The sequence below is a fragment of the Pempheris klunzingeri genome, chromosome 4 (genome assembly GCF_042242105.1).
Source record: "Pempheris klunzingeri isolate RE-2024b chromosome 4, fPemKlu1.hap1, whole genome shotgun sequence".
Taxonomy (NCBI): Eukaryota; Metazoa; Chordata; class Actinopteri; order Acropomatiformes; family Pempheridae; genus Pempheris; species Pempheris klunzingeri.
Window position 1 is genome coordinate 13192531 of NC_092015.1, and position 19507 is coordinate 13212037.

At 39.0% G+C, this 19507-nt stretch overlaps 1 protein-coding gene across 1 annotated transcript; it reads right to left on the bottom strand.

Annotated features, from left to right (window-relative positions):
- Positions 1-418: 418 nt before the first annotated feature.
- On the bottom strand, positions 419-16283 carry drd2a (dopamine receptor D2a). Its single transcript, XM_070829087.1, has 7 exons — positions 15984-16283; positions 9134-9243; positions 5812-5948; positions 2937-3145; positions 1849-1935; positions 1138-1540; positions 419-615 (listed from the first exon to the last, which is right to left on the bottom strand). Exons 1-7 carry the CDS (start codon positions 16260-16262, stop codon positions 419-421), a joined length of 1422 nt encoding a protein of 473 aa, XP_070685188.1. The 5' UTR covers positions 16263-16283.
- Positions 16284-19507: the final 3224 nt, after the last annotated feature.

The window sequence follows — 19507 nt, forward strand, 5'->3', positions numbered from 1 at the left end:
TATAAGATTTGCAGAAAATTTCATCAAAACATAAAGTACACACACAATAAATAGCAGTTTGCAACTTGTATGTGTGTGGTATACACAGATGGCCCCTTACGTGACAAGCACAATGATTTTTAGAGAACAGTGTTAATTTTTTTCTTTTATCCATGAAACAGGTCATTGTTACAGACATTTCTTGTTGTACATTCAGTGATTTGGAGAACAGGACTCCACAAACAATTCACATATAGAGCCAACATGCCTTTCAGTAAGACACTTTCAGTTTTTCAGTCACTCAGCTCCATAACTTTAAAAAGCTGATAGCAGTTTCCCCCTGTGGTGCGTTGTCCTTAACAGGATGAGGTATTTGCCAGAAGAGATGCTTTTATCCATCATTCTTCCCTCAGTCTGATCAGGTAAGGGATGTTGCGGTTTAGCAATGCAAAATCTTAATGAATGCCTTTCGGAACTCAACATTAAATGTGGTGTATATGATGGGATTTACAGCGCTATTCACGTAGCCCAGCCAAGTGAAAGCATTATACACCTCAGCGGGAACTTTGCATTTTGTGCAGTGTGTGTTCAAGATATGTGTAATGAAAAATGGCAGCCAGCATATGATGAATACACCTGGAGAGATACGAGAGTAAAGAGGATATATCAGAAAAGGAGAAGACGAGTCCAAAAAGTGAATAACAGAGGCTCTTATATGGGACATCTAAACATGGGGAACATCTGGAGGAGTTGGACTTCAAGTACTACAAGTGCCAGATTGATTTCCTTTCATTGCATCACTGTCCGCCTTGTTTTCAAGCTGAAGATGGAAATAAAAATACAAGTAGAGGCAGTCAAGGACGTAAGATGACTGGGGTCTTTGCAAAAGATATTGATATTATACAATACAGAACAACCCTCTGGTAAATTAGAACAGAGTCTTAATGGGCTTGAACGGTCCCCCACTGGTCGGACTTTATGGTTGCTGCATGTTGTTTTGCATGTGCAAAGTTGATAACAAAAACGTTGTGGAAATGCTAATTTCACATAGTGTGACTTCCACTTTGATGTGCATATTCACATAAAACAGCATTCGATTTAACTTTAATGTCTGATTGTAAATGATGCATGCAAATAGTACATTTAAGAAAAACTTACCAAGGACGATGGCTAACATCTGAGTGGCCTTCTTCTCTTTCTGCTGGGAGATCTTTCTCTTGCTCATGGTCTTCACAGAGGTCTGAGTCTTGCCATTGGGTAAGGCCTGCGTCTGGAAGGCTTTGGCCACAACAGGACTTGGATCCCCCAGGGCCTCCTTTGTAGGATCTCCGTTCTTTTCTGCTTTCTGGCCTTCCTCGGGGGGTGTGGGAGGTGTGGAGGTGGGGCTAGCGTTGGCCTTGTTGGGCATCAAATGCTGGTGGCTGGTGGCCGGAGTGTCTGCAAGAGCACACTGAGGCTGCTGCTGCTGCTGCTGCTGCTTCTGTTTCTGGCTGCTGCCACTGTTGTTCAGCTCATCCAGCTCCAGATCTTCCCCCTCGTTGACTCCATCTTTGATGAATATCTGAGCAAGGTCAGGATGACCAGAAAAACATGGATTCATATGGTAATTTTTCATTTAGGTTATTGCACAATGGGTGACATTTAAAATAATAGGAAATAGAGAACAAATGATCACGCTTTCTTTAATTTAGGTTTGCTGTGCTCACAGAGGCAGAAAGGTTCCCTTTCATGGCATATTTTCTCTGAGAAATGGAGGAAAACTTCAAGGTGACACCTTGCTAAATCTTTCATGGTCAAAACAAACTGTTTCCAACAATTAAACTTTTTAGAAAAAAATGTAAACAAAAGAATGGGAAAAAAAGCACACACCACTTTCTTCTTGTTGACAGGAAAACTCCCATTAGATTTAACAATCACGGTGCACAACCTCACATCCTCTGGATGAGTGCATTTATCCTGAAATGAAAACAGCTGTGTCAGGCAAGGAGAGGGTACAATGTCAAAGCACGACTGACAAAAGGGCTGTCTAAGCACAGGTTCCACTGCCTGCCGGGTCAAATGAGGCTGCATCTAGCACTGGCATAGAAAGGCTGTTTAGCAAGAATCTGATCTGCAGCTTCAACTGAGGCTGCAGGTCTATTAACCTGACAAAGTTAAAAACCGTCAACTGAGATAATTTCACAAAGATGCCACAAACTCACCCAACAGTTGGCAGTAAGTGTGAAACTTTGATTACATTATGTTCTTTTACTCCATAAAGACAATGTACATAATCCGATAAAATGCTGCCATATCACGACTTCATGGATCATATGCTGTCTAAACTCCCATTTGAGTTATAAATCTTGGCCCTGAACAAACACACACACACACACACACACACACACACATACAGAAAACACATTGTAAAGCCATGCATGAACATGAGTGATGTTGTGCACTGGATCAAAGGCATTACTTGGGTTCCTGTGCAGAGTCCATTGAGTTTCACTATGTCAGTAAAATCAATAACCAGAAAAGCTAAGGGTCATTAGAGGGCCATTATAATTAAAGTTAGGTGATGGTTTTCAATGGTGAAACATGCCAGTAAAGGTAACATTAACATTAAATTGGTCTCCTGGATGGAACCAGTTATTGAGTATTTCCTTTGCGTATAGGTGGAAGGAAAACACTTAAAATGCTTTAGGTGTAACTGAACCTCACCCTTTTAATCTCTTGCCTTGAATGTTTTCTTCTTGTCTGGGTTTTCCTCTCTAACAGTATGCTGTTACCTAATACAACGCCTGTCCATAAAACCATCAAATATAATTGGGTTGAAACTTATTGATTGAAGGATCATAAAAAAACAAATGGTTGAAACAGACATTGTTCGAAAATGCTCAGTAAGTACAGACAGATTAAGAACTAATAAAGGTGTGAATCAATTCTAGTTTCATATTTAAGCTGGAGCAGCTCACCTTCAGGGAAGTGGCCACATCAGCGTTGGCAGGCTGACATACACGCTGCTTTGGTTTTGTGTTTACACGTTTTCTGCGCTTCCGCAGGACCACGTAAATTTGCACATAAACCAGCAGCGTGATGATGAAGGGAACATAGAAGGACACGATGGACGAGTATACCACAAAGGCCGGATTGGCGATCACACAGAGAGACTCATCCCGAGTAGCTGTGGAGATAAGCACAGGGTGAATAGAGGCTTCAGGCTCCATATAATGTTCCATCCAAAATAGTTCTTTTGTCGTGTTTTTTGTCAATGTGACTCTCGGAAAACTTTCTACTAAAAAAATCCCCCCTTTCCCCTCCCATTCACTCAGACCATTGCAGTTATTTTTATTCCAGCCAACTGCACTAAGCGCTGCCTTATACCTCATCCAGGATGCTGCCATAGGGCTTTTATCTGGCACCAAATACAAAGTGATCAAATCACCCCAATTTCCAACTCCCTTTAATGGTTGCTGATTAATTTTAGATTTTACTGATTTACTTTCAACGCCAGCTAGATTTGGCCTGAGCTACATCACTTTTCATTTCTCTTCACACCAGAACACACACAATGAGGAGACAGTCTTTGGACAGAAACGTCCTGTATCTGGACTCAATACCAAAATGAACCCTAAAGACAGCTTTTGATTATTATTTATTACTTAGGATTATTACTTTGGCAGCAACTTAGATTGCTGCCATATGGCACAAATAACAACTGGGTTGTCCTGTACTGTGGATGTCACAGAAAGTGTTAAAGCTGGGGCAGGCAGTTTACTTTTTGGCATCACTGGGCAAATATTCCATGAAAACCTTTCAGCATATTGTATTCCAAGTGGTCTCAGAGAGGACTAGACTTCTGCACCCCCTCTTGGGTGGGTCTGTTTTCAGTGCTTTAGAAACTCTAGCCTGTGATGTTAGACTTTGGCCCATCACAGGTCCTTTTAGAGAGAACGCATTCCTATTGAACATTGACTCAGATGTGCATGCGCGTCCCTTTGGATGGCAGTGAAAGCCTGATTTAATGGCGAAAAATCCTGCAGAAAAAGTTGCTATTTGTTGCACTGGCAACAACTGTCTACACTTCAAAATAACCCAAAAAGGGAAGACTTATCAAAGCGAGACTCTAAAAGTGCAACTTCACTTTGAAGCTGATAACTTCATTTTCCTGCAATATCTACATTTCAGTGGTTTGTTCTGTACGTAGATTTACCATGAAAGCGGGTGATGAGTGGCTTTGATGAATGCTACTAATAGTTTAGCCTTCCCATACCATAGCCAAAGGCTTGTGGCCATGGCAAATTCTTGTTCATGTTTATGTTAGCTAAAGTTAGAGCCTCCAGTAGCAGTATATTATCTCCAAGGGCTTTACATGTCTACTAGTTCTTAAAGAATACAGGACGGCAATTCTCATAAATTATTTTCCTGAGCATACGAAGTGTATGCATATGCAGTGGGCGGACAGAGGGGGTGCAGAGGAGAGCTGCAGGAGGAGAACTTCTTTGCCTTTTCCAGAGAACTGCCACCTGAGCTCTAACAACTTGCTATTCTCTCACTTCCAGGGTGGCTGTGGCTCAGCGGCAAGAGCGGGTTGGCCATTAAAGAGGAACACCAACTTTACATATGAAATACTGTTTACTCTTCAGGAGGAGACCTACTAAAAACAATTGTATGACATCCTCTGTAGCTCTGCAAGTCTGAAAAAATAACCCTTTGACATTTGACTTTACCAGAAGTCCTGTTCTAGAAACTTTAGGTCTAGAGTTTGAATGAAGTGGGCATTATGGTTACTGTTGCATCCAGTGGTTTTATAGCATGACCCATGCTAGAGACTGGATATCTCGGCCTCTGCTGCTTAAAGTGTGTGCACTTTAGGTAATAGCTTTGGGGAAAAGCACGATATGGCCGGGCCTTTGCTGTTAGGGCCCCTCAGCTGTGAAACTCCTTGTCTGCAGATCTAAGACCTCTTTCAGATCTCCATTTAGAAGAATAACTTTTATGTGATGGCTTTTCCTTTGTCGCTATTTGTTGTGCTTTTTACTCTGTTCTATCTATCGATCTAAAATTTGGATCTTATTTATTTATTTTCTGTAGTTTGTTTTTATAGTAAGGCAGATTGTAACTTTGTTTTTGAAATGTGCTATATAAATAAAGTTATTATCATTATCATATCATATACAATGCAATCAATTTACACACAAACCTGAGAAATATTGTAAATGTTAAACTTGCTATAGCTTACAAAGAAATCTTGATTGCTTTAGTCTCAGTGGTTCCTGCTGGTAGTCTTCCATGTTTCCTGTAGCTTACACTGGCTAGATCTATAGCAAATGCCCACTCGAAAACGGCTATGAGACTGACAAATCTAAACATCTGAGTCTCAGCAGAATTGATATTACATCAAGGCACTCAAAGGGATGAGGGAAGCTCTAAAGTGACAGGGTGCACGCCACAGGAACTGGTCAGCAACAAGTCCAAAAAGCCCTTAACTGTAATCCTCCATTCAAGCCCAAGTTCTGTGGGGTAAGCAGCCTGAAAGGCAAAGCTTGCTAACAGCAGTTACATGTCAACATGAAATAATGTTTTACTGACGGGAGAAACTGTCTGTTGATTGCTCATATAAACCACGAGAGTGTGCTTCCCATTAGCTTTAGCTGTAAATGGGCACTGTCACTGACGTTGACATTCTGCATTAGTGCGATAATCATGCAAATATGATACATCAGATAACGATTGTATCAACAATGTATACTGTATGTGTCTACAATGTACATACTGCACTGTACTGTATAGTGGATGTACTCATGAATAATAGAGAGCAGAGCAGATATGTATCATACTCTTTCTTACCTGTGTTATTTAGGCCAAACAACAGGGGACATGATATGGCGAAAGACAGCACCCACACCACAGAGATCATTACTGTGACCCGTCTGCGGGAACTGTAGCGAGTGTTGTACAGCATTGGCATTGCAACTGCTGTGTAACTGCAAGGAAAAAAAAAAAAAAAGCCATTTTAGCTTGAAAACATGACAACTTTCAACATGATAAGAGTGAAGTTATAACAAAAATGTCATACACTTATATGGTTTGAACCCATTCATGTCATTTTAGCCACTGGGTCTCTTTCTTCATCAATTGAGAACGTGAAGCTTACAAGTAGTAAATCCAAGACATGTTGCCGGTCATCTTTGATCAGATGCTTTTTGATGTTTGACTGGCCCTGTGGAAATAGCAACTGTATGTGCTTTGGGCTGTAATTTACATAAGCAGCAGGAACTGTATGGTAGGCTGTTTTTCTCCCGTTGTCTCACAGGAAAGACCTTATCGTCATTTAACCTTGCTACATTCGTTGACCTTATCAGTGGGCTTGCTGTAATCACCAGGAAATGTACATCTTTTTAGATTGCCTAATGTATTGATTACTGTGTAATGTGGTTTGAAAGACTTTAGATGTAAAGCCAAAACTTCCACAAGACTAAGTTTGCTACATTATTTCACGCACTGTATGTTTTTATGGATGCTGTACCAAGGTCTTGAGTGAAAGAAGCGCTGGGTATGGAAAAACATCTCAGATTGTTCCAAAAGTGACAATGCCAAATGGCCAAATGATACGAGTAACATTATGTGATACATATTCCTGGCATATAAATATGTCTGTCCTCTCAAATGGTTAAATCACAGTATCCACACATGTAAGCAGCAGTGATATGTGCATTTCAGCTGCAGTTTTTAATTAAAAAGACGTACAATTTAACATGCCACATCAGATGTTGGTACTTCAAAGGCAAAAACTATAATCCAATTCATTAAAGTGATGCCCCTCCATGACATCAATGTAATTGTAATTTGTTTGATCATGGAAATTACATACTGGGTCAAAATAAGTACACAGATGTTGATGCTTTTCTGTACACCAGCTTTAAAGGTTATCCTGCACAGATTCTCAGGCTGTACAAGTTGTTATCCTTATCATATTTTATGTCACATTAATGGGATTATCATGCAGAGCTGTTAGTTCATGCAATCATGTACACAGACATTAGTTTTTAGTGGACTGCCTGTAACACATTTAAGTTTGACTAACTGAAGTTAACACGAAATTACTTGAAAAATGTTGCTTTACTACGGCCCATTTACAAGTTACTGCTGTGACATAATTGTCTTGTAAAAATATTTCATCTTTTAGTGGACATTATGACTCACTGAGAAGACTCTGATAAGGTTGTGTCTTGTGATTCAGCTTAAAAACAGTCCTCCTTTTGGCAACATAATTGGAGTTCTGCTAAATCACATTTGGCATGCGTGAATTCATATCACCTCCCACACAAATGCAGTTTTGTGTTAGGCCCACTAGTTTCTGCTTTTAATGAGGATGTTTGTAGCGGATATGATTGGACTGGGCAACCTAACTCAAACTGCCACTAATGTATTCATGGTTTAACAATAGCATAAATAACATCTTTTCTGGCCTGTGGTAACAAAATTCAAAAAGTAAGTTGTCACTGCTCGCATCTGCGTACAAACACATTCACAAATAGAGCTCATGATACGATCCCCTCCCAATTGGCTCCACATTCGTGAACAAGACAGTTAGTGGAGAGGTAAGCAATCCTTTGATGCATACATTTAGATGCTGCTTGGAGCTGCTGAATTGACTACACTGGAAATTTGTCTGACTCTCATCTGAACTGTTACATACATCGTCATATGGGTGGACCCTGAAATGTACTCAAGACAGGAAAAGTGATTCTTGATATTGTCACGTTCGTCCTCTCTGAGATTTGCATTCACAAGTGCGCAGCAAGCAGATAGATAATATCTAAATGTTAATTTTGATGTCATTCCTCTCTGCTTGTAACAGTCATTTCAAAAACACACAAACAATGCTCCATCATGGGATTATTCAGACTAATAAACTCTCATCCACATATGACGGACATTTGCATTCCAATTCAAGCACTTTAATAAGATTTGAAATTGTATCTCTGTGTCACCATGTTGAATATTTATTTTGCTTATGGATTTAAGATGAAAATGCAGCCGAGCAGAAAATCATTTAAAATGACACTTGGAAATCTATAAAAAATGAAAATATGGGAAATCTTATGTCTGTATGTATGTATTCTTCATACTTGCCAACATTACACGATTACTCCCTTCAGATCTTTATTAAAAAGTCATATGTAAGTATAATAAGTTTCTAGTGGTACTGTGATACCTAAATAAGTTTGTTTTTTAAATCATCAATAATTCCATGAGGAAAGGTCTGGACTAATGCTTCTAATAGCACTTTATTTATTTGTGTGTTTATTCATAGTTGTTAACAACATTATTCATTTATATCAACAATAAATCAGAAAACTATGTGCATTTGCAAGAGGTCATTTGTAGCAACAAACTCGGAGAAAATATTCACTCGACTCTGCAGTTCCCTTAAGACGCACTAGCATCTTTCAGCTCATGGTTTTGTTTTTATGGTCAGTAGAATTATTGCTTTGATTTGCTGTCACTGCTCTCACAGTAACAGCAAGGCTGCTGAAGAAATCCACTGTAAACTACCTGCTCAACACCAAACAGCAGACAGACTTTGTGTTGCCTTTCTCCTACTTTTCCTCATCTCAGTTGTGTTAATTGGTCTATTTAAGTATGTATGTTTGTATGTACTAATTCAATTAAGTTTCCTGCAATTTGCACACTTTTGTAACTGCCTGTGAATTGAAGACTGTAGCTAAAGATATGGCTAAATTGTACTATATGTATTGTGGTCCATGAATGAAACATAGATGCCTCTTTAATTAGGTTTGTAACAATGTGCTGTAACAGTGAGATTCCACTCTCCTGCATACCTGTTTTACAGGTGTTCATTAGTTTATGCATGCTTATTAGTAGTTAAATTGCTGCAATTTGTCATATTGTAACATCAGGTGGTCAGTAATTAGGGCGGGTACGCGCTTCCATATAAATATACAGGCTTTGATGGTGCCGTGTGGTATGAAATCCACGTCTAGAAAAGGCATTTAGTTTGTTTATAGCGATATGGGCTTCAGCGATCATGCTCTTAAAAGGTAGCAGTTCTCCCCTGTTATTCAGAAGGTAAAGATTTCCATTGTAAATCAACACAGGAAGCATGACAGGCATGACTTAACAATCTGTGCAGCGGTGAACTCACCGATCAATGCTGATGGCACAAAGATTGAGGATGCTGGCTGTACACATCATCACATCCAGAGTGACAAAGATGTCACAGTGGATCTTGCTAAAGCGCCACTCTCCCACTACCTAGGAGAGAAAAACATCAACAAAAGGCAGTTTACAGCAACAGTCAACAGAACAAAGCCGCTGCACTTGCCCAGCAAAGGCAGCACCTTGGCAGAAATGATGTGTTCTGCTTTGGCAACAAAGAGCTAACCTGACAGTCAAGTATCTTTGTATATTTTTTCATAATATTTCGACATCCATAATAAAAAGAGTGCAGAGCAAAACTGAACCATAGGAGGAAATAATGAATGAGATTAAAATGAATGAATATAGAAGGAGAATAGAGAAAGAAAAAGTAAAGAAGTTGTGTGTGTGTGTATGTATATATATATATATATATATATATACAGTATTGTATATAGAAGAAAAAGACCTCATTGTTGCCTCATCTGAAGGGACAAATTGCAGCTGTAAAACAACTGGCATATACAATTTACAGACTACACAAAATCCAAATGGTCTGTTATGTTTATTTTATCAAAAGAATGTTTCAAATGGCGAAAATTGACAGATTATCTGATTTGATTGTTCAGTGACTTAATGACTCTTTGCATCTTGTCACTGACAACAGTAGGAATTAAACAATATAGATTATCGCAACACTATGGACACCCTCATTGTTAGTGAGATAATCATTATTTCACCTGCATCCTGGTCTGCAGTCCCATGTGGCTTTCAATCAAAGACATGATCGAAGCCTATTTGTATTCATACCTCTGTAGCTCTCTGTTACATGGTCAAACCCAATGATGGAACTAATATCATCATCGATGCACTGACAGGCCTGAGCGGTACGATGCCACCCACCTTGCCTGACTCTACATCCTGCCTGCTTCCTCCCCCCGGCACTGTGAAGAAGGTGATGAAGAAAGATGTGTCGGTGTCGGGGGGTAACTCCTACCTCTATGTGGATGATTAATCCTTGCCCCTAGGCCATGTCTTCATAAAATTAAGTGCCAGTTTAAAGAGCCATATGTTGCTGCACGTGTCTACAACACTAGCGGTGATTGCAGGATGATCTGACTGCCTAATGAGTGCCCTCCTCCCTGTCGCAACCTCTCCTCCCGGCTCCCTTTTTTTTGGTGCATTTTTCCAACCTTTTGCTCCTGACATTTGTCTTCTCAGTATCTCTGCGCTATCCTCTTGTCCTCTGCATTCAGACTGACTGTGTCTCTCCGTCACTACCGTGCTCATTTTCTTGTTCTTTTTTATATCACAATCCACAGGTTGCTCCTCTCACCAGCTCCACCAACACAATTGTATTTTTTACATCCTCATCCAATCCAACGCCAATAACAAATTTAAGAGCCTCACAAGAGCTGTAAACCATCACAGGTCCTCATGGCTGCAACACAGGTCCATTTATATAATAGATGATGACTAGTGTGAAATGTTGACTTTGGGATAAACACATTTCTCAGTTTTGCTCTTGCTATTTCACACCCTCATGTCCATTTTTGCAATTTGTGCATATGTGCAGAGCGCATTATAATTCGGAGTGTCTCAGCATTCTGACTGAATTTGCAAAGGTAAGGTGTTGGGAAATTGAAAATTTAGTAATGGGAACTGAGAAAGTGGTTAGAAAGTATAATTTGAGACGTCCGTTAAAATCAGGGTGAAATGAAACTAACGCACCCTGCCCTTTCATCTGAAACTCTTTATGGCCTTCACAATGATAATAAACAAACGACAAACTTCATTAATATAGGTCCATCTGTAGCCGACATACATGCATGCATAAAACAACTTAGAAAGACAAAGTAAACTACTCATCATACTCTTGGCAGAGCTGATTTAATGTACTACATACTTTAATAGAATGAACTGCAAACTGCACTCAAGCTTAATTTATTCATTCCCAAGGAAATTTTAGTTTTGCTAATTGATCTTTTAATGACTTTCGTAATTACTTTTATTAATTCTGTTCTGTAGCCTGATTGCTGGTTAGCTGGCTTTATCTGGATTGTTCTTATATACAGGTTTGACTGCTTCTTCTTGAGTCTCTTGATCTCAGTGGAAGCATGAATGGATTACTGAAAAAGCCAACCGGAGGGGGCTTTAAGACAGAACCTCTGCATGAAGTCGCTGTTATTAACTTTGCATTTTTGTCACATAGTCAAATGAATTAATCATTACTATCAATAACAGAGCCCCAAAAGTCCTCCTGAACAACTGAAGGAACAGCCAGAACATTCACTTTGATGACGATACAAACCATCTTGATACATTTCACTTTTTTAATCCCCTCAGTTCATCTATGCCCATGCAGTATGGGCCCTTCAACTCTTTGGGGAGGAATTCAAAAAGCAAACAACAGCATTAGAAGCTCTGTCTAAGGGGCCTTCAGGGGGGTTTTAGGGATCCACACCCAGGGGCTCATTGTCCAATTATCTGCCTATGAATGAAGCTACCCACGGAATTATTTAAAATTACTGTATGAACATTACACATTTAAAAGTACAATATTAGTGCTGTCAAAAATAGTGCATTCATTTTTTAATCATTTGAAATGACTGCAATTAATGCAGCTGTGTTTTTTGTTGACTTTCTGCTTCATGAGCAGCATTTGTCTCAGGCTCCACTGCTTGTAATCCAAACCCCATGCTTCAATTTCCAGTGCCTGGAATGAATGAGCGTATTTCTGACTAAAGTCAGACCTTTGCAGCTACACATAGTCTTATTGTTTCAGCACTAAAGCAAAAAAAAAACAAAAACAGATTACGCTGCCGTTGTCATGCCACCACACCACGGTGTATGCAGATGCAGCAGCCATAGGCCCTTCTAAACTAAATTTTGTTTTAATCTGTTTTTTTTTTTTTACTACTGAAACAGATGAAGCCTATTGTCACAGTCACGACCGTGCCTTCCAGTGTGTCTTCTATTTTTCCTTCCCCTTGGGTCTCCTGAGCATGCCTGTTTATTTCTCTCTCTCTCTCTCTTTTGTTCTCTCTCTGTGCACGTGTGTGTGTGTGTGTGTGTGTGTGTGTGTGTGTGTGTGGGTGTCTGTGATGTGGGCGTGGCGCTCTGTTCATTTAGCCCACAGGTGAAACCTGTATACTCAGAAGACTGTGGCATAAGAGATAATGGTAGATTCAACTGCAGCCCCATAGACTTACATTGGTCTGTCTGGTTTTGCAAATTAGATGCCATATGCTTCTGAGATGTTGTGTTTTTAGTACAAAAAAATATATGACCTGCCTTCTAAGCTGATATCTGATTTTAATGACTTGATATGTAATTTTAATATGCCTTTCAGAGGTAAAAAGATGCATTCAAACAATAGCGATTGGATTTATGAATTCTTTTACATTTAAATATCCATCACAAGCTTAATTACTATTGATAACAGGAAACTGTGTGATTAATAAGAGTTTTTTTTTTAATGATTGATGTCACTATTTTGAATACAAAAACTATTAATGACAATTCTTCATGTTATTTAAAGTATATGATTTATTATTCTTGGAGATCCAGTTGTGAAGTCTTTCCAAACGTTTGGCATAAAATCCTTTTTGTTCACCTTGATTTTAAACAAACTCTGGACCTCAAGTCATGCATTGTGTCCCTCCATTCGCTCTCTAAATCAGTCACACCTGGCAGAAAGCGTGTAGCGTGTGGTTATTAATGTTAATTCAGCATTTAATAATAAAGGGCAAGTTGAAAGCCCTGCCCATTCTCCGTGACTAAGCTCTCACTGTAGTTATTGCTGATACATTATCAACGTGAGAAACTCAGTCACGGCTACGATCACTGAAATTAAACATAACAGTGTCTGCACATAGATAAAGAAAAAGAAGGAGAGTGTATGCGTTGGCATTGGAGGTTGTTATGTGTGATAAAAAAGAGACAAACAAAATTACACATTATTATTGTTTGTTGTCATCATCTGATGATGTGCATAATTTTAGATTGTGTCTCTGAGGGAAGAAGCATGTTCTGAAGAACGTGGAATGAATAAATAAACGCCTCCTAGCAGAAGCTGTTAACTGTGATTTCTACAGCATGTTTAAAGGATAACACTGGTAATGTTAAACCTGCGCTCTTTCATTTATTTATTTTTTTACATATTTTGAGTTTGAAATGAATGGCAGGTACAAAAACTTTTGGAATTGGTCTTAAAGATCGCAGAGAATGGTTGGCAAAGAAGCAACAAAGGCTGCATTGTAATCCTTCAGGCTCCGTGGGCTCCATAAAAGTGTGTGTCTTTGACAGTGACAGGCTTAGATTGTTATTCGAAGTGTCTGACAACATTACAGAGAGGATCCATAAAGAGATTTACCTGTATGATCCTTTTTGTTTAATCAGAAACTGCTGTTGTATTGTTGCTATTCAAACCAACCTCACTACACTGACTGAAAAACAGTAACCTTGTCTTGCAGAAGACGAGAGTGGCTGGTCTAACGCTGCCTTGATCAGTTATTTTGTTTGTGTTATTGTGTGTTACGCATATATTGTGTTGGATCCAAACTCATCCTTTAAAACGCTGAAGTCGCACAAAAACAAAATAAGTAATCAACCCAACGATATTGCAGCTGATTCTGGCTAAACAAAAAGCATCTTACAGGGATCCTTTCTGTAATGTTGCCAGATACTTTGAACAACAATCTGAGCCTGTCACTGGCAAAAACAGGCACTTTTACTGGACGTACTTTGAGCTGGTGCCATTGCCCTGAAGGACTGTGGAGGTGATCATCTGAACTACTGTACCTACAGTTTATTTTAAACCCAAAGTGTGTACAAATAGGGCCCAGAGTTATCCTTTACCTTAAGATCACCTTCAGTTTCACAAGACAAATGCAAATATATTATTATTATATTATTATATAGTGGCTATGATTTACCCCAGAATGATGTGAACTGTAAATAATCTATAGGCAATCAGAAATATAAACATCCCCACTTCTATCAAATCATTTCTTACTTACAGGGATTTATGCCAGTCCAAATGTTACTGTCTCAGATTATCCCACTTCACATTAGCAGGAAAGCTGACAGCCAAAGAAGGATGTGCCAAAATGAGCATCCCATTCCAAACACATGCTGGGTAATACATTTTGACTTTGACAAACAGGCTGTACTTTGTTCCCAGCATATTAATCTGAGGAAGACTTTTCACACATTGTTGTTATGAGTGTGTAGGAGTATCATGTCTGTAAAATAAATGAGAAAGAAAAGAGGGTAGAGTGGAGTTGTCACAGAGACTAGAGTTGTCACAGAATCAACTGGGACTGGGAACCATAAACACAGCGCTTGGTGTGAAATAATAATAACGTATCATCACCATCTCTGAGAGTGTATTTTTTTCTTAGAGATGTACTCCGTAGATTTTACACATGAAGAACAGTTTACTCTTCACAGGGATTACTATTCAGCCTGTAAAAAAAGTTGAGTAATGTCACCTGTGGTACTGGTGGGAGCTCTGTTAAAGGTTCTATATATGAGATTCAGCATCTGCCACCAAAACAGCAACACCTAAACCTGGTCCCAGCGCTCTAAAGCCATCTACAAATGAGTCGCCCATAAAGAAAAGTCACACACCTGTGCAATTAAAACAGTTTACGCCATCAGATGCTGTATTTTCTGCCATGACATAAAATTAATATTTTATTGGGATAGTATTATGTTACAATTTGGAGCTTTGATATAAGGCTGATTACAATTCAACTCCCTCTTTCCTGAAAAGCTTTGATGTTGGCTCATGCATGCGTACCCAGCTGCCCACATCAACAGGGAAAGCAAGTAAATAATTCTGACAAAAACAAACACAGTATGCAGGTAGCATACTTTATGGATAAACAAACCGTAATCTGATAATTTGGTGCCAAATTATTTTTACGGCAAGAGCATGAATTAGTAGTAGAAGTATTTGTATTCCTGAAAGATTAGTCTAAGAGTGACACATTTCCTATCACCACTGTGATGTATGTACAAACACCATGCATGGAGACAGGCAGAGACCATGACATCCTATGGATTTATACACTGTAATCTGATCGGAATGATAGTCATCATGACTCACTGAGAGACACAGGAGGATTAGAGTCCCTGTAGTCTTAGATTGCCTTTCTTTACATCAGACAAAGTGACCTAAAGCCTGACGGTCAGAAATAACCTCAGGACCAAAAAGATAGACAGAAGAAATAAGCAACAGTCGAGAGACATTTTTTCTGAAACGTAGCCCACATCCTGCTTGCTATTGATTTGGTAGCCTGGAGATTATTTAATGCTGGACCCGAATCCCTGTTCTGTTTTAGGTTGCACTGGTTAGCGGGCATTGATGTGTCATAACTGCTTTGAAAAAAAAAACAGGTCGACATTATCCCACCCAGCAGAGAATGCAAAATGATGTATCCCAGAATTAGGAAGAATTATTCATAAACATCTGACCTCTGACTGAATAGACCGGTCTGACATTTTGATGTTGTCACATAGTGTTGCTACATTACAGGCTTTTAACTACTGCAGGACTGATATTTACAATGCGAATGTGAACATTTTAGCCTTCACCCTTGTTTCACCTTGAGCCTTTGACCTGCTGATGACTGCTGGCAGCTTGCTTGGCTCAAACCCACATCACCACTGTTTTACTAGCACCAGCTTTTGTGTAAATGTCTGCTGTATGGATAATATGCTTTGCTACTTTGAACCTCTGTGAAGTGTACTTTTGCTTTCAAAACATATGGTATACATATTGGTGGTGTTACAGATATTGCACAAAGAGCTTACATGCGTGTCAATGTATGTGTGCATCACTATTGTACCTCTAAGTAGACAACCCAGGGCATAACCAGTGTGGCCACCAGAAGGTCAGCGACAGCCAGACTGACTATCAGGTAGTTTGTGGTGGTCTGCAGAGCCTTCTCTCTGGACACGGCGATGCACACCAGCACGTTGCCGAAGACAATGACGAAGATGAGCAGAGTAAGCAGCATGGCATAGTAGTTGTAAGGGTGCTTGTGCTCCTGATCTGTTTCGTTGAAGTTCCATGTTCCATTATCATAGAAACTGTCATTGTAGGCATACTGGGTAAAGACATCCATTAGCTGTGAGTGACGAAGGCCAAGAATGGGCCCTGCAAAACACAGAGAGATGCAGAGAGAAAACAGTACTTGAATGTATTTGTATTCATGTGAATGTTTGCAAACAGATGAAGAAAAAATAGTTTGGGATAATCAGCATTCTGCAGTAATTAGTTTGGAGAAGCAACTTGTCTGTTCATTTCTTAAATCCCTGCTGAACCCAGTTATGAGTTCATCTGTATTTTGAATTACAGTGTAGTTACTGTATATAATTGTATATAAAGTGAAGGAGACGACATGTACAATATTTCTATATGATTAAACTATAGCCATAAAACTCCAGACATCTTTAATGAACTTAAAGGGGAAAGAGTTCAACTTTAAGAGGTTTATCAAGGAAACTTGCAGAAATTCAATTGCATCCTTTAGCTGCTGGCAAGTGGCCCTCTGCATAAAACTTCAAAGCATAAAGTCTGTATTTACCACAACGTATTGTGAGATATTAAAATTATATATTTCCACCAGCACATAACGTTTTTTGCTCTCACAACTATTTGAGAAGTTGTAACAGAAGTAAACAGACGTTCAGAATATTGATGATCTTTTTCATTTCATTCTTTATGTGAGAATAAAAGGGGTGATACTCAGAGGAGATTTCAGGAAAATGTAAGCTTTTACTGGAGGGTTACAGGCTCTGTGCCCTGTCTTGTAAACAAACACATTTGCGTTTACGTTCAGTGATTCACATCAAAACACAGGGTGTATATCCTTGAGGCTTAGAAAACATGTTGAGTGCTTTCCCTTCGCCATATACATTTTTTTTGTTGTATTTTTTTCAAATAGATTGAAACCTGTGTTGTTTACATATTCGTGACATTTTTCTTATTCACCTTCTACATTTCTTGGCACATAATCACCATGATCAGTGGAATAGTGTGGCTTGCATGCACTACACATAGTTTGTAGGTATTTCAGTCGCTTCACCCATGTGCCTGTGAGCACAAATGCACCTCCCTGTGTGCATGTTGAGCATGAGAGAGACAAAATGGGAACACACTCATCAGGATATAATGCTACTGGTGGTCCATAGCTCTGCAGAGTATATTTAGGATAAGTGACACTGTTTCGGGGCCTGTGATAGAGCATCACCATTAGGTTTGCATTTAAAAACTGCAATTAGTGCTTCCAAATGTTTTGTTCGAAATACAAACAAACAAAATAACAATGTCAGGCATCAAGATTTGACACTCGGTCCTGGTTAGGCAAATGAACAGTGGAGCTGTCTTTCCTTGACAGACAGATAACCAACGACACCAGGAAATGTTAATTAGTGGTATTGTGCTGAAAAAGCACACCAACAGAGCAAACTAAATGAGTCTTTTGTCATCAAAATGATGAGCGTAATCACACATTCATTTGAGCTGACTAAAGATACATGGCTTTGAAAGTGGTTTTTTTTTTTTTATCCTCATTTCGTGACTTGCATTATCAGACCGAAAATCATATTAAAATAAATGTCTGTGTGCTTAGCCAATGTGTCACAAACCAGCCGCAATGCACCATTATGTATCATTGCTGTAAATCTTTGAATGAAATTGTGGCAATCACTGCGACATCAGGTTCCGTCAATGAAGTTCAACAGATTTATTGCAAAACTGCATTTTGCTTAAACAACTTAATCATAGATTCTGTATAGGATATGATTAAAGCCTGGATGTTCCTTGGTTATGAGTATTTGAAGTCTGTTTACTTTGATATCTGTGTATTTTGCATCGTTTCTTTGATCATAATAACACCTCACCACAATTTCCTATTGTAGCGCTCTGAAAATCACTGTTGCACACTTAATGACGCTGTGCATCTAATCTTCTTGGAATAATGTCAAAAATGCACAGACACATCCTATTTCACAAAACCCCTAGCAGTGCAATTCCCTCATACCCTCATCTGGATTAATGTTTATGTCACCCTCCACTTTCTCAGCTCTATTTTCACTTCCTCTTTCCTTCTCACTCACACCTTAATTGGTTCTACAGACTTTCAGGCTGCTGCTCCTGCTGACTACATTCAAATCCCAACCTACATCTACCTCATTTTCCCTCTGCACCTAATTTCATTTCCACAACCCAACAATTATGTTCTTACCTTTGTAATTGTTTCTGTGGATCACTTTTGTCTTTATAAGTTTGCCTTGTTGCAGCTGTAAGGTTGTGACTGTTATCTGTCACTGTTACCTTAAGCCATTGGGCATTACTGCAAAAGCATGGTTGAATTAAGTTCAAGAGTGAACCATATAGATTATTATTTTTTTTGATGCAATGTCCAAAATGTGCCTACACTGTGCAGCAGTTGCACAGAGGGTAACATGCAACTTCTGAGAACACTTTCACCACATAAAACATCAGGCACACATCCAGGACTCTGACTTTGCAATTTAAAATTGTAAATTTTCTTCAGTTACAGCCCTTCTGTCATTTTCATTTTCTTTCTCTAAAAACCACTCGTTAGAATATTCTGATTTAATTCAAAATTCATTGATCTCCACATGGTTGCAGGGGAAGCAAAAAAACAAACCAGGGTACTTTCTGCATCACGCTTCATGAATTAAGGATAAGGTCACCTTTTTTTCTCCAGCCTTTCTCAAAGCAGCACTCACATGCCCATATGGACGTTTCAACAGTTTTTTCAGCTGTAATTGTTCCTTAGACCATATGGGCTGTGAAGAGATGCTTTCTTAATGTGATTCCAATGTAAAACATGGTGAACAAAATCTAGTCCCTGTGTTCCATATTTCAGCCAAAGCTAATATGAGGCTTCAGCAGACTGAGCAAGACAAATTTAAACTGTATCTTCCAAAGATACAGTCTTTTAGAACAAACTTGTCTGCATGTTACTGTCCCTCAATTCAGCAGGGAAACATTACTGTCAGTGAAAACACAGGGGGACCTTTATACAACTGGAGACTAATAAATCCTCATATTAGCTTTAGCTGAACTGCAGAATCCATTTTTACACAGAACAACTTGCCTTTTGTCCTCTGTCTCTTCACAGCCGTTATGGACAGCAGGAACAATTATAGCAACAGAAAATAACAGACTTAATGTAAATTTGGGCTAATATGATTATGTGTTAAGACAGACTTGCAGAAATGTGAACATATGATTTAAATCCTGGTGTTGCTATGCAGTGTTTTCTCTCTTGAAAACATGTTTTTTTTTTTGTCTGATCTATCTGCTGATTTACTGTATTATTTCAATGTCTGCTTG

Bases quoted from the DNA above. Each gene is read 5' to 3' on its own strand.
- drd2a (XM_070829087.1), bottom strand. From the start codon at position 16,262: ATGGATGTCTTTACCCAGTATGCCTACAATGACAGTTTCTATGATAAT. The intron at 9,244-15,983 runs GTACAATAGTGA...TTTCTCTCCTAG, and splicing joins CCTGGGTTGTCTACTTAGAG to GTAGTGGGAGAGTGGCGCTT. The intron at 5,949-9,133 runs GTGAGTTCACCG...TTTTCCTTGCAG, and splicing joins TGTGCCATCAGCATTGATCG to TTACACAGCAGTTGCAATGC.